The following is a 22,295-nucleotide window of genomic DNA, read 5'->3' on the forward strand; positions in this document are numbered from 1 at the left end:
CAGAGCAGTCGCCGCTGTCCCGTGATTGATCGCTGCTCTGCTCCACGCCTCACGTTTTAAGCAGGTCAATACTCATCATTATAAACGATTAGCAATCATTCCTCCCTCTGTTGGGTGTCTCTGTTGAAATCGATGGGTGACCGGCGCAGAGCGGCCTCACGCCTGCTCCCCAGGCCACAGGGCCGGTGACCAGAGGCTGCCTGAGAGGACCCTGCCCCGAAACCCAAGCTGGAGGCCTTCCGCGTTTTAGGTCCAGCTGCTCCAAGGGAAGGAAGTTCGTGTCACGGACACAGTGAGCCCAGAATCAGAGAGAGAGACTCCAAAGGCCGAAGGCGCTTCCCAGGGCCGCTGGCCGCCGTGCAGCCTGGACGGCGGAGGCCGGCTCTGCTCACGGCCCCCGTCTGCCCTCCCTGCCCTGCCTCTCTGCCAGCGCGCCTGTCCCGGAAGCAGGCCTTGGCCAGCCAGGTCCAGGCCACGGCTCTGCCGCCACTAGCTGGAGGCTGGCTGCTCCCACCAGGACACCTTGAGTCCCGTCGACCCCGGGGCAGGGCACGGACCGGGCGTCCCCAGAGCGCGTTCCTGGCAGGGCCGCCTCTCACATGTCCCCCACCTGTCCTCGGTTGCAGAGCGGCCGGCGCCCCCCAGGCAGCTGCTGGTGCCGCAGGCAGCAGTGACGGCGCGCAGCCTCCGGCTCCAGTGGGTCCCGGGCAGCGACGGCGCCTCGCCCATCCGCTACTTCACGGTGCAGGTGCGGGAGCTGCCGGCGGGGGACTGGCTGACCTACTCCTCGTCCATCAGCCACGAGGCCACGGCCTGCGAGGTGGAGAGGTACGGAGGGCAGCCCTGGGTCCGAGGGGCGTGCTCCGGCAGAGCTCGTGCCCCTCTTCCTGCAGACACCCCCGTGCCAGAACTCCTGCCCTGGCGTCCTGGAGCCCATCTCCCAGGGCCTGTCCTTCTAGGGGTGCCCTGCCAGCTGACTGCACACCCGGGTGTGGCTGCTGGGGTGGGGCTGTGTGGGCTTGGGGGTCCAGGCCCCTCAGGAGGGGCTAGAGGTGGGAGGAGGGTGGACCTGAGCCTGCAGGTGAGCAGTGCCTCCTCCTCGAGCCCCTGTCCCAAGCAGCAAGGCGGCCTCGAGTCTGATAGGGAAAAGGAGGGACAAGGGGAGGCTCTCTGCACTCAGTGGTTTATTGCACGCTGGGCACAAAGAGGGAGGGCAGCCCTGGTGGCAGCCTCGCCCTCGGACCGCACCCTCCACTGGCCTCAGAACCACCAGCCCCTCTGGCAGTCGGGAGACGAGGCTGAGAGAGGCGAGGGTGAGTTACCAGAACATGCAGACGTGCCTGCAGGAGATGGCCGCAGGGTCCCCCGCTGCCCTCCCCGGCCCGGGGGCCACCCGGGTCTGCGAGGGCTGCAGGCTGAGCCTGCACGTGCTGCTCGCCCGCCCCAGATTTCAGTCACTTGCTTGCTCTCTCCTCCAGGTTTGCAGGGAGAGGCTAAGAAATTGGCAAGTGTGGTTGTCTCGGGGGTCCCTGGGGCCCTCGCCATCACTATGGGGAAGGTGGAGGGGTCGAGAGGGGCTTCCCAGGCTGGCCACCCCCCTTCAGAGTCAAGCCCCGTTTATTCAGCACCCTCCGTGCGCCAGGAAGTTTCACACGCTGACTCACTTCACCAGCCCTGGATAACACGACACGGGGAGCCGACGACCCCCATGCCGCACATGGGACACCGAGGGCCAGCAAAGTCAAGCAACTTGCCCGTAGCGCCCAGCAAGGAGGGCGAGGGCACCCACGGGCGCCCAGCCTTCCCTCGTCTGCAAGGTGCCGAGCTCAGTGTGGACCCAGGTCCTGGCAGCCTCCACCCGCTGAGGCCCCTGCACGGTTCAGGGTTTGGGGCCGGGGCTGGCGTGTGGCTCTGTCGTGCTTTCCTAGGTGTGATGGAGAGGGGGGATAAAGAAAAAAGGGAGGTCGTTGTCACTGGCTTGAGCACGAAGCAGATGACAGTGGTGACGCGCGACGCCCGAGGAGCGTGCGTGGTTAGAACGGGGCATCGCGGGAGAGGCGGAGCTTGACGCAGCACAGCTCTGGCCCTGCCACTTTCCACCTGTGGGCTCTTGGGCACGAGACTGGCTTTTGTGTGCGTTTCCGCGCCGCTTGTCCCTGTGGGCTGTCGCGTGGTTTAGAAGGGCTGCGAGGCGCTTCGCGGCATCAGGTCCCGGGGATGCTGGCGTTGGTGTCCCTGTTTCCTTGGTGTGCCAGAGGGGCACTGGGGGCGGCCACGGTCCTCCGCGACCGCGCAGGGGCTGCAGGCCCAGGGCCCTCTGGGATGGGGTCAGGCCCTTCCAACCCAGAAGGAAGGCCGCCCGTCGGTCCACACTGCAGGCGACTGCTTTCATTCTCATGACCCGGATAGCTCTCAGTGCCGTCCACAAATGGAGGGTGAATGGCTCCCAAGCGCCCAGGTGTGGTTTCCAGCAAGGCTCAGGCTTGCCCGACCTTCACTTGAAATGACATTTGCTCAGGTGTGTGGTTGGTGAGCTGGAGCTTAGGAAATTAGCTCATTGCTACAACTGTAAGGACACTCCTCCTCAGAGCAGCAGTTTTAATGTTCCCCTTGGAGTGGTTTCCCGCAGCGACCTGGGCACGTCTCTCCCCTCTGGGCCCAGCTCCCTGCAGGTCTTCCTTGCTGTCGCCACCACCTCTTCATTATGCAGGACTCTTTTCAAAAGAATTCCCACGTGTTGTTTCTTACCGTATTTATAACAGCCCGGTGGAAATGTAGACCAGCCTTGTCATTATTCCCATCGTGCAGATGAAGAAGTTGAGATGGGGATTTCTTAAGTGAAAAAATAGGCCGTGCCTCCGTTTCCTCTCCAAATGGAAGGGACACCCCTAAGCGCCTGCGTAGCGCTAACATTCCGTGGCCCGTAGCGCAAAGCCTCGTGGACACAAGCCAGGCCTGCAGCTGGTGGGCGAGGGTGTGAGGTGGGGCCAACGAGCAGCGTGACCGCGGCCTGAACACACAGCCCTCTGCTCTGTGTCCACCCTGGTCCTGGAAAAGTCACTCCTTGGAGCTTCCCAGCCTCCGCCTCTCCCTCCGTGAGGGCCCGTCATGCCTTTCAGCTGAGGAGTCTACGATTCCCGTGGGGATGGACGGTCCGTGTTGGCAGCCAACACGTCAGTCCAGAGCAGTCGAACTCCATCCTCCCAGGACAGAACCTGGGACCCAACTCGGGAAGCCGCTGTCTGGCTGCAGATGCCAACCTCTTGGCACCCTGCGAGCCCCTGGTGTGGCCCCAAGCTGGTGCTGGGCCTGCCCGTCTTCCTCCACGGCCGCTCCTGGCGCCGTGTGCTCACTTTAATTAGCAGTGTGCTCGTGGAGACAAATAACTTCACCCTTTGGGTGACCATCTGATAGAAAGAAAGTCCAGCCACCTCGTCCTTAGTGGGGCCTTCTAAAATCAAACTGACTAACTGTGGGCTTTGGCCTTCCTGTTGGAAAGGAAAGGCTCATGTGTCAGGACAGACAGTCTAATCTGGTGTAGGAGAGACTTGTCAATTTCCTAATGGGCCAGAACCAGGACAACTGCCGCCTCTGCCTACCAGCGGGAAACGGGTCGTGGGCAGGACCCCCGGAAGCCGTATTCTGTATGCTTCTCTGGTGGGTTCTCCCTTCCCGTTTAATAATCCTGATGGCTATACTTTTTTAAGAAAATTATTTTGCATTTTACTTTCACCAGTCACATACAATCTGTTAGTGGTCAAGAAGATGTCCTGGAGACAGACGTAATGGGGGCTGGCACTGGGGAGGGGGCGGGCTGGAGAGGCGCATTTAGGCTTCAGCAGTTTCTGGTGGATGGTGCTGTTGCACCCCTGCATCCGCAGGGGTGTGCTGTAGGGGAGGGCGAGAGGAGAGTCAGGCACGGGGCCTTGGGGGTGTTCTGGACACCGTGGGGGTGGCTGGGGGAGGGGAAGCCTGTGCAGGTCGGGTGGTGAGACCCCACTCCAGGCGAGTCGGCAGTGGGTCCACATCAGGTAGCAGCTCTTCCCCAGGACAGGGGCGAGGGGCCCAAATCAAAAAACCCTAATGGCCAAAGAGAGTGCCAGTGTAATTCAGCAGGGGGTCAGCAGCCTGGACGTGCTGGCCCTCTCGCCATGGGCTGCCCCCCCATCCTCCTTCACCTCCCCCCTCTTCCTCCTCTCCCTTCTTCTCCCTTGTAATCTTTAAAAATAAATCTCTTTGGGGAAGCAGATGTGGCTCATGTGAGAGGGCTTCCACCTACCATGTGGGAGGACCCAGGTTCAATCCCTGGGGCCTTCTGGTAAAAGAAAAAGAGAAAGTGTGCCTGAGCGGCAAACCAGCGCCCACATGGTAAGCCAAGTGCCCACATGGTGAGCCAGTGCCTGCACAAGTGAGTCACACAGCAAGATGATGATGCAACCAAAAAGAGAGACAAGGGAAGAGTCAAGGTGAAGTGCAGCAGAGACCAGGAACTGAGGTGGTGCAATCAATAGGGAACCTCTCTCCCCATCAGAGGTCTCCAGGATCGAGTCCTGGTGAATCCTAGAGGACAAAGAGGAGCAGAGAAGACAAAAAGAGAAATAGATACAGAAGATCACGCAGCGAATGATCACAGCTAGAAGAGTGGGCAGTGAGGGGCGGGGAATAATGCTATTTAGATTCAGGCCAGCTGACCCAGGACATTATGCAGGGCTTAGATGTTCTTTGCTCTTTGTGATACAAATAATGAGTTCTGAGAAAACATTTTCAGTGCCTTAAAAATAAACAAAGGCAGCAGTGGAGAGCTTTTAAAAGTGTTCAGAACCAGTATGTTTCCCTTTTTATAACCAGAATTAGCAGATAACCACATGGCAGTCCCTCACCGGCTCGGCCTCGAGCTCGTGGGAGAATGCTGGGCTGGCCTGCGCAGTGCCCATGCCGGCCTGCTGTGGGGAGGGATTTGGTCCCTGACTGCAGATAGCAGAGTTCAGAGACCAGGTTGGGAGAGGGCAGCCCCCTGTGCTGTACAAATCTATTTGTTTCCTGAGTTGGGGGTAGTTAGAAGTGAGCATTTAGATAACAAGTGCTATCTCCGTGTTTTCCTTTTTTACCTACATCTCCCTAGTTTCTGGGTGTGGAGAGTGAGCTTTTGGAAGGCCCAGGGCCCTGCGTGTGAGAAGGGCTAAGCGAAGCAGCACACTGCTCCAAGGGCCTTCCTGAGAGAGGGAAAGCACTGGGCATGGGCTTAGAGAAGGGAAAGCTTTTGGGAGCAGATGAAAGAGAAAGTAGCATTTATTAAGTGCTTGCTGTGCACCAAGATCTGGTTAGACTCCATGAGGGTGGGTTATGTAATTTAAGCTTCTCAACAGCCCTGGGAGGTATTGGTATTGCTCTTGTCATTTTTATAGATGAATAAAGTGAGACTGAGAGAAATTAAATGACTTGCCCAGGTTAGTGGTAGCAGGCCCAGGATTTGCATTCTGGCTTGGCTGGCTCCAAAGCAGAGGCTTAAGTAGACCTAGAAAAGTGATTAGAATAGAATTGGTGAGAATTAGAAAAGCCGAAGAGGAGTAGTCCAGGATGGCTCTTCATCTATTCATTCATCAAGGAGCCATGGACGTACTACTCTGCGCAGGCCCAGTGCAGGGACCCACGCAGCATAGACCAGGCAGGTGTGGAGGGCCAACAGGCAGACCAGTAGTCCAAAGGGGCAGCTAGGCAGGGAGAAGGGCGAGCCTGGGGGGACGAGTGCGGCCACAACCACACGGGGCCCGGAGCCAGGGCTATGTGTCAGCCAGGAGGGACACGTTAGTGTCCCATGTCCCGTCTGGACAAGAAGCAGGCCACCGCGTGCCTCTGCCTCACTCTTCACCTGTCGTCAGGGTGCAGGCCCTGGCTTCCTGCCGCAGCTCAGACGTCTTAGAGTGCCCCTTGGCCCCCAGCGACGTGTGTCAGTCCTTGGTGAGTGAAGTGAAGCTGGCAAAGCCCAGGCCTGGTGCGAGGGACTCTGCATTCTGTTCTCCTTTGCACCCACTGCCATTCATCTCAGACCTGGGTGATTCATTCAGCCTGCTGACCGTGACCTCTGCAGGCCTGCTGTGTGCCCGTGCTTCTAGAGCCAGGGGAGGTTAGGGAAGAAAGAGCAGTCTATGATGAAGAACAGTCATCACAGGACAGTGAAGGGCTCAGCCAGCTGGTGCCAACAATACCAGGAGTCCTTTACCAGCCCTGCTGTGTGCCAGGTTCTGGGCTGATTCTGTGTGTTTGCTATTTCATCCAGCCAAGAGGCTTCAGAGGTGGGTAACATTGTCTTTGTTCTCCACTCCTCCAACAAATGTATACCAAGCACCTACTTGGTGCCAGGTCCTGCTCTTGGCCTGGGATTACAGCAGGAAATGAGACGGACTCACTCCCTCTTCCTGGAGAGTTTTGAGTCTTGCAAAATAGATAGTCATCAAGGAAACAAACAATTACAAATTGAGGAAATGAACAGGGTATAGAGGACAGATGGCAGGGGGCCATTTAAGCAGACACCTAAAGGATGATAATAACAGGTAATATTTATGAGCACTTACTGTGCCTTACTACGCCCTAATCCTCATGATAACCCTCTGATATCAGAGCTTCCCACCTAGAAGGAAACCGAGGGAAAGGAACTGCCGAGGCTAACGGGAGTTAGAAGCGAGGTGATCTGCGTTCAGCAGCCCCACTCCTAATGGCTCCTCCGTGCGACCTTCCAATATGAGAAGGAGGAGAAGGCGCTGGCCATGTAAACGTGGGGGGCTTGGGGAGTGAGGGAGAGGCCAGAGGAGAAAGCATGGTTATCACCCAAGCTGGATCAAATAACTTCTAGGAAGCTAAAAAACAAGAGGAAATTTTTGAGCATTGGTTTCTTTGTTTTAACTTAATAAAGATTATCTCCCAGGAACCTTGAGCAGAGCTCCTTCTCACTGGTGGAAGTTAAGCAGCATTTCCACGAAAGCCAGCACAAGGACAAGGCTGCCTCCTGTTGCTGCTTTCTAGTCACAGGCTAGGAGCAAACAAGGAAGAGCGTCCCTTTAGTTAAGCAGGAGGGGAATATGAAAGCAGGGATAGAGGAAAATTCTTCTGATCATCATTTACAAAAATGGTTACTAATTTTTTTTAAAAAGCAGACCTTTCTTGAAACAAGGTATTACCCAGAACCAAAGGAAAATGAAGCTGCTGTTGGTTGATGCAGGGGTCGTAGGGGCCCTGGACTCCCAGAGCAATATCGAGGGCCCCAAAGAGCCTTGGGGTTCCACAGAGCACCACTTTGAAAACCACCAGTTTACAGCTTGGCTTGGGAGTGAGGTGAGAGGATGCAGGCCTTGGCTTAGACTGGCAGTGGAGGAACCTGAGAGACCATTTGGACCTAGGGGCTGGGGGACGTGGAGTCCAGGGTCACTCTTTGTCTACTGGTCTGGGAAACAGAGCGGATACTAGACGTAGAGCTGTCGAACACAGCCGCTGCAAAGAGGAGAGCTGCTTCCTCCTATCCGTTGTGAAGTCATGTGAAGGATGACCACGACAGCTGGTCAGCCAGACGCTGAGCAAACATGGGCACTTGGAAGCGCAGTTCAGGGGACTGGTCAAGTCTTAAGATTTGAGCATTGTCTGCGCAAAGGAGTCTGGCTAAGGTCTTAGTCTTAAGCTTGGAAAGATGCTTGGCCCCTAAGACCAAAAAAACATGGAATAGCTAGATGGATGGATGGACAGATGGGCGAATGAATGCTTAGATGGATAAGAGGATGGATGGTCAGAAGTATGGATGGGTGAAAAGAAGGAAGGAAGGAAGGATGGCTGGCTGGCTGGATGGCTGGCTGGCTGGCTGGCTGGCTGGATAGTCAGAAGAATGAATGGGTGGAAGGAAGGAAGAAAGGAAGGACAGATGGATGGATAGATGGATGGATGGTCAGAAGAATGGATGGGTGGAAGGAAGGAAGGATGGATGGATGGATGGATGGATGGATGGATGGATGGATGGATGGATGGATGGATGGATGGTCAGAAGAATGGATGGGTGGAAGGAAGGATGGATGAATGGACAGATGGGTAGATGGATGCTTGGATGGATGGGTGGAAGGAAGGATAGATGGATGGATGGTGGGTGGATGGATGGGTGGATAATAGGTGGATGCATGGATGGGTGGAAGGATAGACTGGACAAATGGATGAATAGAAGTAGGCAGGGTGGTAGCACAAAGCAGTGCCTTGAGGGAGTATTAGTGCCCCTAAACTCTGCCCCAGTGGGCTGAAAGTATTTCTTTATAAGAACAATTGGCATATTATTTTTAGGTAACGTGATATGCAGATGTTGCAAGAAAAGCCCTCTAATCCAGCCCCAGTGCAGCCAATTACTGGTTGTCTGGCATTGGGCAGACTGAATCTGAATGGGCCTCTGTTTCCTCAACCGTGAAGTGGGGGTAAAGAAGCCTCCTACCCCGCAGAGCTGCTGTGAGAATTACCTGGGATAATGCTCCTAGAGTGTGTGCTGCTAAGTCTGGCACAGTTGATGTGAGCGACGGGGTCTGGGTGGGCTCTGAGCAGCTGGGGTGAGGAGGTGTGGACCTGCCAGGCAGACCTCTACAAAAGAGTATTTGGGGGTCAGCGGTGACGCAATTAGGCGGGAACTCACTGTAGGCCCTGGGTCAGTGCAAGGGCTGATTTAATTAGCTCGCCCTAGAAATCTTCATGTTCCTCAGCGCAGAGGTTTGCAGCGCAGGAGCATCTCCAGAGGAGGTGGTGGCAGCTCCTCCGGAGGAGCCTCCCTGCCGCCAGCCGGGCCTGCGCTCTCCTTCCCCCAGCAAAGTTCCCCTCTCCAGCGACAGCCCGCCGCCCGGGCCCTGAGCCTTGGCGGGCTGCTCCCTGCCTGGGTGCAGATCCCCTAAAGACCCCGACCCCCGACACGCCGGGCCGCCTGGCCAGGGCACACCCCTCGCCCCTCACCCCACAGGCAGGGCGATTTGCCAGGCTTCCCCATGTTCTCAGGCAGGGATTTGTTCCCGCCCCGTGGGCGGCTTCCCAGGAGCTCCTGAGAGCGGGGCAGGCCCCCACCGCTCACGAGGTCTCTTCCCACTGCAGGCTGAGGCCCTTCACCTCCTACAGGCTGCGCCTGAAAGCCACCAACGACATCGGGGACAGCGCCTTCAGTGCCGAGACTGAGCCCGTGACCACGCTGCAGGACGGTAAGCGCTGGCTGCGCCGGCCGGGGTGCGCTGCGCCTCCCGGGGGCACCCCGACTTGTCCCAAGCAAGGAAGGGCCCGCGGAGGGAGCGGAGTTCCGTCACTGGCAGAGCCCGGCGTCTGCGTGTGCCCTGGTGCCGTAAGCCAAGACGGGGCCGCCAGGGGCACTCACGTTCTCCAACAGGCTCCCCAAAGCCCTGCCGTCCATCAGCGCCCCGGAAGTGGAATAATCCGTAGGCTCCTCAACACAGGCGTCAAAGGCTCGCCAGCTTCGGGAGGCTTCCCTGGGTGTTCTCGCTCACAGCCCGCTCTGCTGGACAGCAGCAGTACAGTGAGGGCTGGAGCACGGGCTGCCCTGAGGGCGCGGGGGCTTCCACCCACTCTGCTCTTCCTCAGAAGAGAAGCGCCTGCAGGGTTGTCGGGGCTCTGTGTGCCCGACCCTGCCGGGCAGGAAGCAGAGGGAGACAGTGCCGGCAAGCACACCAGCGTGGGGCAGAGAGGGGGGACGGCCGCACTCGGGTTGGGAGCCGGGCACGGGGTACCCCCAGCAGCACCGTCTAAGGACTCTCCATCTCGCTTGTTCTCACGCGACCCCCAAGGTGCTACCTTCTCCACGTAGAGCAGGAGGGGGCATTTGCTAGATAAGCCAGTCTCCAGCTGGTATGCCTGTGCCTGTGCGTCTCTGTTCCTCCATGGGTAACCAGAAGCTCCGTTTCTCCCACATGAGGCCTCTGGTGACCAGAAGGGCCAGCATAGGGTCATGGCTGAGGTTTCTAGGCTTCTCCGCGACATGCACAATGTTTTGTTGTTTGCACCCGCTCTCCCACGGAGTGAGCGCGCTGAAGGCTGTGTGCCCTGATGGGCGGGTCCCGGCTGTGCACCCGGGAGGAGAGGCGGGGCCTGTGCCTGGAGACGTAGGGCGGCCTCGTGCGGCTGCTGCTATCCCCCAAGCCCCTTCCTGGGCTGGTCCTGGAGCTGAGGAGCAGCGGAAGCCCGAGGAGGAGGGAAGCCGGCAGAGGCTCGGGGAACCTGCGTGGCCGTGGATGACGGCATCGTGAGGTCCAGGGGTCCAGGAGGCTCTGGCCATGCAGGAGACCTGCACCACCCAGAGGCCTCACAACTGAGGAAGAGGAGGGGCTGGGGACAAAAGCAGAAGAGAACCCTGGGGCGTCCTGAGACTGGAGCTTCAGAAACAAGAAAATCTTCTAAGGAACTCACCTGACCTGGGGGTCAATTCCACACTAGGCCATAAGAGAAGATTCTGTTGGAACCACAATCCAAAACCAAAATGAGGCAAATGCATTTCCTTTTATCTTATGTTTAACAAAATTGAGCTAATATTTGCAACTAAGCACTAATTCTTAGAAAAAAAGGACAAAATACAGCAGGCTGATTTTGCGGTGACATCGCTGAGGAAAGCGCCAAGAGTCTGCTTTTGACCTTACACAGTGCAATCAAAAGGGCCACTTCCAGAAAGCTAGTCAAGGGCCTCTCAGGCTTCCCAGAGGCCCTTCTGAACACTTTGATATTGAAATCATTTCTTTTGATGCACTTTCCTGTGTCTTCCAGTTCCTGAGATACACAGTTTCTCTTTGCATTGCATTTGCATTGCATCAGCTAGAGATTGCCAGGCAGAGACAGACCCCGGGGCTGGGGGACCGTGTGTGAGACTGGGAGGGTCCTTTGAGCAGCAAGTAGCAGAGACTTCACTGGAAACCTTTTCTAATTGAGGTGATTGATTTCCCTGCAGTCTGGGTTTGAGAACCCCCTGTAGCTGCAGTCTAGGCAGATCAGGCCCTCAGCAAAGCTGGGTAAGGGCCCCCCGCCTGTGGCTAGGACAGCAGCTCAGGGGGACCGGAGATGCCACGGGGAGCAGCACTGAGGAGCGGGAGGGAGACCGATGTGACAGGGACGAGCTGCTAGGGCCAAAGTGGGGCCAGCGCTGGCGAAACCGGAAGGAACCTAGAGGTGGGGGCGAGCACGAGGTGAGCCTGCCAGGCACCCGCAGGGGGTGGGGGGAGAGCAACATGGGCCAGGGGAGGACATGGCCAAGGATCAGCTTGCTAAGACAGCACCGCGTGAGAGTCACACAGAGCAGCGGGGAGTGGGAAGGGGGTCCAGGTCATCCTCCGGACGTGATGGATGGTCAGGAGGACTTAGCAAGGCCAGAGTGCAGGGCTGGCCCGAGGCAGAGGCCAGACAAGCTTAGCCCCTCCAGAGCCAGAGCCAAGCTAGCCCCTTTTATGACTGTCACGTTAGTTTTTAAATCCAAGAGCAGCATGGCCTGGCTGGCACATCTGTCCTATGCAGGAGAAGTGGCTCTGACCCGAGAGCCTCAGGAGTGCAGGCCCCCTCCAGGGAGCAAGGGGGGCCCCAGGGAAGTCCAGGCACTTTGGGAAGGGGCTCGAGCCGGGTGCCCAGGACCCCGGCGCTGCGGTGAGTCCTGGCTCTCAGAGGCCACACGGAGCTTGGATCTCGACGTGATGGGATCCCGCCTGTCCTGGGCAGAGTTTGAAGGGGGGCTGGGGCAGACCCTTGCTGGGTGAGAAGGGGGAGGTGGGCTTGGGTGGCGGCCCTGGGGGCCACCTGTGTGCAGGTGGCATCATCCTGACGCTAGCTTTCTTCTTCCCTGGGTCTAGTCCCGGCCGAGCCTCCGGGCTCCGTCTCCGTGACTCCGCGCACCACGTCCTCCGTTCTGGTCCAGTGGCAGGTAAGTGCGGGGGTCCCTGCCTCATAAGCAGCAGACACCTGCGCCCTCTCCCCCCACTGGGACTGGACGCTGGTCCTGTGTCAAGTGTTTGAGCAGAACAAAGGAACCGCCCCACAATGGCCTTTCAAACTCCAAGGATAGCAATGTCAAATGTAATGTCCAGAACATGGGAAGTAGGGAGTGTCCTACAGAGACGGAGAGGACACTCCTCGACTCACCAACCAGCTGGCCGGAGGGCGAGGCTCAAGGGACCCTGACTCCTCAGGCGCCGGCCGGGGATGTCAGATAAGGCTTCTGCGCTGTGTGCCAACTGCCGTGGCAAATACCTCGTGCGGTTTGGTTTAGAAACAGGACTTAGCTGCCCCAAGGCCAGAAGGCTGGAAGTCCAGGACCGCGTCGTCGGCGAGGCCTTGCTCCGTGCAGCCGGGGCGCTCCGGTCCCGGCTTCTGGCCTCCCTCGCTCCTGCCCTGCCGGTCTCTCGCTGCGTGTCACTCTTTTGGGTTCCGCTGGCCTCTGGCTGCTCTGTGGCCTCCCCTGACCACCGGCACCAGGCTGTCTTCTGCTAAGAACGGACTCTGGAAATAGGGCCGCAGGGCCGCCAGAGCACGGGCCACGCCTCGTGTCGAGTGGACATCCTCCCAGGGTCCTGCTTACGAGGCGGTCGCTCTGCATGCTGCTGGGTGGGCGGCGCCCAGGCACGTGCCTGCCACACAGCTGGTGAATGCCGGAGGGCAGTGAATCACAGCCTTCGGCGCTGTCGTCCCTGCAGAACCATCTGCAACTGGATAAAATGTCCTCAAGGCACACGGGGACTCACGAAGTCTGCATCTCTGAACTAGAGATCAATACTAAGTAAACCGAGGCACGTTCTGATGGTGATGTGGCCCCTGGGCCAGCCTGTGAGGGTCGTAACATGGCATGCTGTTTGCCTTATTTCCCATTTTGGATCATTTTTAACAGCGAGGTGTATTAAAGACAAAAGTAACCGAGGGAGAAGACCGCCAGGGAAGGCCGCTGAGCCTGGGGAAGCCGAGTGAGGGCTGGTGTGGGGCTGAGGGTCAGGGGCCGGGGGCGGGGTGGCACTGCCCAGGACTGGCCCCCAGGCGGCCCCGCCGAGGGGTGGGCAGAGCAGGGTGCAGAGGTGAAGCGTAGGGGGCCAGCAGGGGGCCGTGCCCTGGGCCTCGGAGGGGGGGCGCTAGAGGTCAGCAGGCTGGGTAGGGGGTAGGAGGGGGGCACAGATGCTGGGTCCATCAGGCTCACGGCAAGAAGGTGCAGGGGGCTGGGCCGGGGCCACGAGGGTCTTTTTTAAGGTGCCGAGCTGGCCAGGAAGGGCAGTGACCGGAAAGGGCCGGAGGCCGCGCAGGAGACAGGGGTTGGTCCTGAGAGAACGTTCCCCGGGGGGTGGGGAGGGGGCGCGCCCGGGGAGTGGTGGGTGCTCAGGAGGCGGGCGGGGGCGGGGAGGGGGCTGCGTGTTGGTGCCCAGAGCCCTGGGACTCGGGCAAGACCACCCGTGCAGGAGGCTTGGCATGCACAGGTGCTCGGGAGCTGGGCGGGTACTGGGGTGAGAGGACAGGGTTGAGGTGCCGGGGCCTTTCACGCTGTGAGCTGGTGGCCGCTGAAGGTTGTGTGGGGCCCAGGCTAGGGGCACCCCAGCAGCGCGGGCAGGCATTGGTGCGTCGCGTGGCGCCTGCGGCGTTTGTTGAGCGGAAGAGGCGGTTCCCGTGGCTCAGCCCACGGGGCTTGCTGCCTCCACGTGGGTGGGGCCGGCGGGCAGGGTCTCAACAAGCGGGCTGCTGCGGGGGTCATGATCGCCTTCAAGAACTGCCAGCAGGGGTGGGCCCTGCACCCCTCCCTTCTGTTGCTAATGGCAGCTTTTCAGAGGTAATAGGGACCTTCAGAAGTGATCAAAAGACATTTCCCTGATTTGCAACGGCCATCGCTGACTTGGCATTCTGCAGTCTCAGGCAGCGCTGGAGGAGCAGGAATGGAGCAGAGCAGGAGGCAGAGCAAGCAGCTGGGCCCCCGCTGCCCCCAGAAGCTGCGGCCCCTTGGCCCTGAGCCCGTCAGGGCCTGCTCCACGCCTTCCTGCTGCCCCCTTTCAATTGAGCGGTGGAGATGCCGGGACCCCCGGCGACAGGGTCCTCCTCCATAAAAACAGGCCCAAAGATGCCTGACAAAGTCCCTTCTCGGCCGCGCTCCAGTCTTCGCATCTGGCTTTGGTCAGGGTCTTTGGTGGGAAACATTCAGAGTGGAAGTTCAAGGGCCCAAAGCTCCCAATCCCCACCCTCAACTAATAGGTCCTTGTACTGTGTAATTCCACCAGAAAACGTGCATTTCCTTTGCACATGGCGTGTGACTTGCCAGCAACTAGGGGAGGTTGATGTGCCATCCCTCACCGGTGGCCGTCAGCCACGGCTCTGTTTGTCAGCTGCGTGTGCCTTGCATTCTCAGCTGCTGCTGGACTGCTCTGGGACGTGGCGAGGAACACCGGGAGCTTGGCACTCTGTCCATCTGCTGTCCCCCTTCAGAGCTGAGCAGAACAAAGTAATTGTGAGAGGCACAGAGCAAGAGACGGTCAATGGGGTGGACTGTGGCAATAAATGCCTTCAACTGCCAGGCGGTGGCCGTATAATTGAAATTATGAGTAATTTACTAAATCAGAGTGACGAGAACAAAGACATTGCATTTAAATATAGATTTGCATTCCAAATGAAATGCTTCACCTGTAAACCTTTTTTTGGTAATTGGTTTAAAAACGCCGACACCCGCTGTCACTTCCAGGACACTGGCCCATTTCAGCCCGCCCTCCGTGGAGCCCGTGGGGCTGGGAGCTCCCCGGTGGGCAGTTACTGCTTTTCACGGGCCCAGTTCTGTTTGAAAGCTGAGGATTGAGAATGTTCTCTGAGCTTTGCACCATGGCATGCACGCTGAGAGCTGCGCATCGTGGGAGAATTAATATTTCTGAACTGATCACAACATTTAATCCAGCTGTTTTGAAGCGCCCGGTGGCTCGTGCCGCCTGCCACTCAATAGCCTTTTCCCTGTCTTGGCAGCTGATTCTCCAGGAGTGGATGCTGAGCTCCTCCTGCTAAGGGGAGCCTCCTGAGCAGTAGCTCTTGGCAGAGGACAGGCCTCGGTGCTGCACGAGGCGCCTTCCCAGGAATGTTCTGGTGCTGGACAGTGGGCCGGGGCCCGGCCTCTTGGCTGGTGTGCTTTGCGCTGCACTTGCGCCTACAGAGAGCCAGGCCCTGGACCGCGGAGCCCCGGGGGTCAGGCCAGGGCCAGCCTGCAGAGAGGGCGCTGCCGTGGCGTGGGTGGGAGCTGGGAGCCCTGGGTGGAGGGCAGGAGGCAGGGAGGCAGTGCTGTATCCCCGGGGAGCAAGCCTCCCACATTGGGCCGAAGCCGCTGGCTGTGGTTCTGGCCCCCGGGAAGGTGGCTACGAGCAGGTTCTCCAGGGCCTCTGCAATCCGCTAGGCCTGGCCTGGACCCCACAGGCCCAGAAGGAGCCCTCACACCCACCCCAGGGAGAGTGGAGGTGGAGGTGGAGGTGGTGAGGGGGCAACTGAAGGCGCAGCGCCCAGGCTGACGGCCACCCAACCGGCTGGGACCCCCGTCCCTCTCCACCCCAAGGCCCCAGGCCCACCCAGCCCCTGCCCGGCAGCGCTGACGCCACCAGCAGCTTGGGGCCGTCCTGCTGCTCAGGGTGGCCATGCAGCAGGAGGGCGTCCTGCCCCCACCGCCCAGGTCCAGGCCCTCCCCAGCCCACCCCCTTCCTTCCTGCTATCTCGGGGGCACGCCTGCCAGGCCAGGTGCTCTCTAGAGGGGCTTTGAAACCGGAAACCAGGCCCCCGAGTCCGCTGACAGAAGCTCTGCCAGGTGACAGGCCCCACGTCGGCATGGCCGGGCGTCCCCAGGCCCGTGAGCTTCTGCCCACTCCGTGGTTAAGCACTGGACAGGGTCAGCCTGGACTTCCCAAATCCTGCTCAACCCCCAGCATTTGTTGAGCACCTGCTGTGTCCAAGGCATTGTCCCAGGTGCCGTGGGGAGCCGTGGGGGTGCTGTGGGGAGCCGTGGGGGTGCTGTGGGGGAGCCGTGGGGGTGCCGTGGGGGTGCCGTGGGGGTGCTGTGGGGGAGCTATGGGGGAGCCATGGGGAGCCATGGGGAGGCGTGGGGGTTCTGTGGGGAGTCATGGGGGAGCCGTGGGGGTGCCATGGGGGTGCTGTGAGGGAGCCGTGGGAAGGCTGTGGGGGTGCCATGGGGGAGCTGCTGCGTATACAGAGGAGCAGGACGCAGACCCTGCCATGCCCCCCAGGGCTACGTGCCCAGCGGAGACCTCACACACAGCGTAATCGGGGCCAAGTTCTGGGAGACAGGGTCTGGGTATAGGGGCTGGTCTGCTTGGAGCCCCACAGCACTCAAGACCACCCACACGACTCCCCGTGGTGAGGCACGGCAGCCACCCGAGCACACAGCAGTGGCGAGCAGAGCCAGGATCCAAACCCAGAGCCTGCGCTGTGGCCTACTCCCTCGCGAGCGCTCGTGTGTCATGGCAGTGTCCCTCCTCCCCAGCCCCTGGCGCTTGGGTCCTCTGGGAGCAGGAGCTGCAGTGGCCCCGGTGGGCCTTGTGCACACATGAGGCCTCCCCTCCCAGAGCCCCCACCGCCCTAGAACTTCCGCAGGCGCCTGCAGCAGCCGGGCCCCTCCCCTCCGCTCCAGCCTGGACTAGGAGGCCAGGAGCCCGGCTTGCCGCTACTGCGTCGGCCCCAGCCGAGACACTTTTGTTTCCCCACACTCCTGACTTGCTCTTTCTTGACGTTTTTGGTGACGAATCCGGCCCTCCCTGCCCTGCCCCTCCAGCCCCTCAAGAGGAAAGCAAACTGCCCCCATACCCCAGGCTTGGCCCCCCGCCTCGGCAGCCTTCCTGCGGACAAGGAATGACGCTGCGGACCCCAGCGTGCGCAGGGCGCCTGCTCCCCGGGACTCGAAGGAGCCCAGAAAGGGCCACGCAACCGAGCTGCCCCGGGCGGCCCGGGCTCTCCCCAGGGGTCCAGGGTGCCCGTCTCGTGAGCGCCAAGAGCCGCCGCTGAGGCGTGTGGGCTGCACCCCACCGGGGCCCGGCGCCCCTCACTGCTCACCCGCGTGCCTGTGTCTCCGCAGCCCCCGAGGGACGAGAGCCTCAACGGCCTTCTCGTGGGCTACAGGATCTACTACCGGGAGCTGGAGGCCGAGGCGGGGCCAGGCCCCGAGGCCAAGGCAGTGACAAGCCCTTTGGCTCTCAGAGCTGAGCTGGCAGGTGAGCAGCGGCCCCAGGCCTGGGGCGTCGGGACGGGCAGTGTGCCCCCCGGAGATCACATAGCACCTGTGCTGGGCTGGGGGGCCTGGAGGCCGGGTGAGGTGGGTGGGGGGATGGCCCTCTGTCCCGGGGGCTCACGTGGCAGCCTGGGACAGCCCCTTGGGCCACACTGCCCAGCAGGGTGGGATTGGTTGGAGTGAGCAGCAGAACCTAAGCCTCCAACGTGGGCGCAGTGCCTGCGGCAGTGTCCCGGCAGGCCCCCGGCAGGCCTCGCAGGGACCCTGGCACGGGTCGGGTGGCTGGCTCCCCCTGCTGCTGCACCTGCTCAGCCGCCTCTGCCACTCCCGCGCCTGCCGGCCAGCTGCCCACCCTTCTGTCTCGGAAGGAGGGTTACAGTCGCCCACCTCCTGGTGTCCCCAAAGGACGGCCCGGGGCACCTTTTGCCCGTGAGCTCAGGCGTAGGCGGAGGAAAGGAGCCTGTGCCCGGGGTCGCTCATCCGTGGATGGGGCCCTGGGTGCACCCAGATTTGTCCTGGGTCTCCCTGAACATGCGGCTCCCTCCCCCGCATGCAGCTGTCCCCTCGGAGTGGACTTGATGAAAGGAAGTGACTCCTTCTCACCTGGGCAAACCTGCCCACAGGCCTTGTAGCAAAATCCATCCAAACAGGGTAGAGAGCACCATGATATGGTTGTCTTGAAACGCATATTTATGTATTTTTAGGAAATACACCCAGTTTGGTGTTTGCTGGCCCTTTCCAGAGCAGGGCTTGACCGAGGAAGCTGGCAGCTCTGCCCAGGGTTGTGCCGTGTTCCGTGGAATGGGGCAGGCGTGCCTCCACGGGGCGCGGCGGGGGGCCTGCTGCTCTGTGAGCAGAAGCACTTGTCCCTGTCCCCAGTGATTCGAAGCAACTGGGGCATGAGGTCACCATGCTCGGCAGGGCAGCGTGGCACCAGCACGGCGGGCGGGGGTCGCCTCCTCTGCCCGTGTGTGCTGCCCTCACCTGCGAGCACGGACCCCTGCGCGCTAACTGGCCGTCTGCTCTGCTCACCCGATAGCCCACAGCAGCTTCCAGACCGTGAACAGCAGCTCCGCGGTCACGGCGTGCGAGTTGACACGTAAGTGCATGCTGCCTGCAGCAGGCGGCCTCGCCGCGGCCATGTGGAACTGGCCTGGACTCGTGGCTCGGCTCTGTCATTCCCCCTCTCAGCCTGTGCCTTCCCGCATGCCAGAGCCAGCAGGGGGACAGGCAAGGAAGCTTCTGGAAACAGATGCAGGGAGGGGGTTCACGGCACCAGGTATTGGTGCTTAGGGGCAGGAGGGAAGGCAGCCCTCTGTGGCTCCCTTTGGGTGTATGTGGTCCCGCTGCTGCCCCCGTGCTTCCTGCCAGGAGGGACTTCCCAACTAGCGCAGGCCGTGGAGGCGCCACGTGTGCGTCCTGTCAGTGCGGGGAGCCTGCCCGCTTCAAGAGGGGTGCAGGCAGGGAGCCAGCCAGGGGCCCTGCGGCTGCGCTGTCTGAGGCCCCTCCAGGGGCTTGGCGAGCGCCTCCCCCTCCCCAGGAGGGCCACCCCCTGCGGCCAAGGCAGGGCTGGCACCAGTGGGTTCCCAGCCCTGCCCCGATGCACGCGCTGGTTTGTGGACGCCTCACGTGCCCCACTCGCCCACTCACCTGCTTGCTTGCTCAGCCTCCCCTAACGTGTTTGCTTAGCGCTCGCCCTGGGCCAGGCGCCCTCACAAATGTGCCAGCAGTGGAGAGTGAGTTAGAGATGCGCAGACAGCAGGTCCTGCTCCCGGCCCTCTGAGCACAGGTGACGGCAAACAGAAGCCGCGACGGCGGGGCCAGCACGGCCACGTGCCACGTCCCACGTCCGCTCACACACGTCCCGGGGGCTCCGCAGAGCCCCTTCTCCCCTCTCAGGACCTAACCGCCACACGGGCCCCTTTGCCCAAACCCACCCTCTGGGTCAACGCGAAGCAGGGGTCCTTCCCGTGTGTCGTTTTAAGGCCCCCTGGCTCCAGCCGCCCCTCAGGTATCGCTTGCTGCGAAGCGGCGAGGCAAGACGCTTGGCCCCTGTGTGGGCAGAACCCTTCAAACCGACCTTTGAGGCTGGTGCTGGCAGGTGCTGGGCAGCCTGACTCAGCCAAGCCCTGCTGAGCTAGCAGCCGGGGCAGGCAGGTGCAGGCAGGTGCGCGTCAGCGCTCACTGCACCCGGGGGCCTCCCGCCCGTGCTTGGCTGAAGCCTCGTTCATCAGCGGGTGAAGGGTTGGTTCTTTGTACTCACCTTCCACACTCTCTTCTTCCCCGGACATGGGCACTGGAAACAAAAACGCCTTTGCCATTCTAGCGCAGGGAGTTATGCCATCTGTTCTTACGTTTAAGGACAGATCCTGGGCCAAGAGGCAAACCCAAACCATGGCTTAAAGTCAAAGCCCTTTTTACTCTGGAAGCAGAACTCGCTGCTGCCTTTTATCCTGACTACAGAACAAGATGCGTTTCTCCGCCTTCCTGGAACTGGGCTAGCTCGTAACCAGGAGGCGGGCAGCAGAGGCAGCGGGCGTCTCGTGGCTTTCTCTGGAAGTCTCTTCCCCCTCGCCAGATGCCTTTGGTGTGGTTGGGGGGGGCGATGTTAAGGATGGGCGAGGGGCCAGTGCTGACCCGTGCCCTCGAACCCCGCAGATTTAAAGAAGTACCGGCGCTACGAAGTGATCGTAACCGCCTACAACATCATCGGCGAGAGTCCGGCCAGCGCGCCCGTGGAAGTCTTCGTCGGCGAGGCTGGTAAGCTGGGCACATGCCCGCCCGTCGTTTCCCATGGTGACATGGGCCACTGGCGGTCCCAGAGCCAGCGTCTCGGGTGCCCGGTGGTGGCGGTCCTCGGCTGAGGAGGCAGGGACCCCTGTGCTGGGTGGCATGCAGGGCCACTGCTGGGGAGAGGCCGGCTCGGCTGACGGCAGTGACGTCCTGACAGTGGTGTGGAGGCCGAGCCTTGCTGGGGAGAGGCAGAGGGCTATTTAAAGTACCTGAGGGCAGCGCGCACCTGCCTGCTCTGTGGCGTGGTGTCCCTGAACCGGATTAGCTCGGAGGAACCCGCGTGGGGGCGCCATGGGGGCCCGGCCCGGCAGGTGTCTCTACTTCGCCCACCTGCAGCTGGTGGGCACCGACAGTGGCCGGGGGCCACAGCCGGGCGACATCCTGGTTGCTCCTACCCCCTCGGTAAGGAGCAGCTCGTACATTTGTTTCAAGGAGCCGTCCCCTCTGGGGGGTGATGACGCACCTTCAGATGGGGTGGAGCCCCCTCCTCTTCTGGGCCACGTGCCGAGGTCCCGAGAAGCAGGACCCCCCCCCTCAGCCCGGGAGCCGTTTCCAGGGATCTCCGCTCTCCTCGGCTGGTGGTTTTAAGGAATGTGTGGCGTCTGGAGCACAGCCTGGTGCTCTGCCCGATCTGCTGGTGCAGATCTAGAAGGATGAGGCCTCAGGCTCGGAGAAACCGGAGTCTCGTCGGGTGGCAGAGACCTAGCCCTGCAGGAAATGCTCAGCCGCGGGGGCTGCTGGGCCAGCAGGCAAAGCTCAGCACGTGGCCTTCCGCTGTTCAGACGGTCCTGAGTCCAGCTCAGGAGGGTTTGGGGATGGGCACGTGACATTTAAATACAAGTGGGGGTGAAATGGTGCAAGCTGCATGCCTGCCTGTTGTTCACACGGAGTCCACTCCCCGCGCCCTTGGAGCAGCACGATGGTGCTGGGCATTCCAGGAGGGGGGCCTGGCCACAGGAGATGCCACGGGCAGAGGGGGCCAGCAGGAGAGCAGCCATGGCAAGCTGTGGCTGTGGCAGACACCGTGGTCTCCAGACGGCTCAGTGGCCGGGCTGGCTGGCCTCCCTGGTGGGCTGCGGCCCCGGGGGTGGGCAGTGCCTGTGGGCACTCTGCCACCCACGAGCCTGGACTTGGGATGGGCTCCCCGTATCTGGGCACCACTCAGGACACGCCAAGCAGGTCTTAGTCCCGGCACAAGGCAGCGGTCCTCAGGTGAGAGCTGGAGCCGGCAGGCGGGAGCCCAGGAGCCGGTGCCGGCTGAGCTCGGGCCCTCCTTGTAGGTTCTTCCAGTGGGGGTGGCTGAGGTGGGGAGGGCGCAGCGCAGAGGCGGGGGAGGTGGGCCTGGGCTCACGTGTTACAGGTGGGGTGCAGTGCCCTCCCGGCTCCCCTGGGGGCCCTCCACGTGGGGGTCCATGGGCCACGTCTTCCTGTGGTGGCAGCGCCTCCTGAGCACCCCTCCCCCACCCCACCCTCGCCCCCGGGAGGCCCCCCCACCCCCCATCCCTTGTGATCCTGTGGAAGACAAGGGCCACCCCTGCTCTCCCCTGGCAGCCCCAGCCTCCCCGGGACCCGCACACCCCAGCTCCAAGTTACCTGGGAATGTAGGCACTACAATGTGGCACAGCCAGTGCCCGCGGTGCCCCGAGAGCCTCCAGGTTCCCCTGCACAGCCAGCAGGAGGCGCCGTTCACCCCGACCCCAGGCCTCCCGCTTGTGCTCCAGGGTCAGCTCGGGCTTCTCTGCAGGCACCCGGGCCGCCTTCTGCCTTCCTCCCATTCTCTGACCTCTGGGCTCCACGAGGCCAGCTCCGGTTACGCTCCCCCCATGGGACCGACCTGCCCCTAATGTCCTCTCTGGACCATGACGACATGACGATTTCCCTCCCAACGCTCCTTCCCCGGGCTTAACCCCAAAGGGACTCGGAAGGCCTTGCCCTTCCCGCAGGTGGAGGCCCTGGAGGCGACGCCAGGCCTGGGCCAGGAGGGTGGCAGGTGGGCAGGTGGACGGCCGAGGCCGCGGACGGGGCCTCCTGCTGACGGCGGCGGTGCACTCCGTGGGGAGAGGACATGCGGGGACTCTGTGCTCCCAACTGCTCTGGCCCCAGAGGCCTCCCTGCCGCATCCTCAGGACGCACCGATGGCTGCTGGCAGCTCAGGGACGAGCGGGTGGGGGGGCAGAGGCGAGCTGCGCGCCTGGGCAGGCTGAGGCCAGAGGATGGGGCAAGCTGACCCGCAGGGGCCGGGCTCTAAGCCGGGGCTTCTGCCCTTCCCGGGACGCCCCTC

General features: G+C 61.3%; 1 protein-coding gene across 5 annotated transcripts in view; it reads left to right on the forward strand.

Moving 5' to 3' along the window:
* The window catches only part of SDK1 (sidekick cell adhesion molecule 1), a 917,480-nt gene that overhangs the window by 838,490 nt on the left and 56,695 nt on the right, over positions 1–22,295 (forward strand). For 3 of the 5 annotated variants that reach the window (XM_058285708.1, XM_058285709.2, XM_058285710.2), the window contains 6 exons: positions 627–828; positions 9,100–9,203; positions 11,841–11,911; positions 17,069–17,204; positions 18,261–18,320; positions 19,880–19,981. In XM_058285708.1, the coding sequence (XP_058141691.1) occupies positions 627–828; positions 9,100–9,203; positions 11,841–11,911; positions 17,069–17,204; positions 18,261–18,320; positions 19,880–19,981 (675 nt within the window). The remainder of the gene's footprint in view (positions 1–626; positions 829–9,099; positions 9,204–11,840; positions 11,912–17,068; positions 17,205–18,260; positions 18,321–19,879; positions 19,982–22,295) is intronic. The other 2 variants (XM_058285711.2, XM_058285712.2) reach the window with 1 other exon arrangement.

This window comes from Dasypus novemcinctus, chromosome 23 (assembly GCF_030445035.2).
Source record: "Dasypus novemcinctus isolate mDasNov1 chromosome 23, mDasNov1.1.hap2, whole genome shotgun sequence".
NCBI classification, from domain to species: Eukaryota; Metazoa; Chordata; class Mammalia; order Cingulata; family Dasypodidae; genus Dasypus; species Dasypus novemcinctus.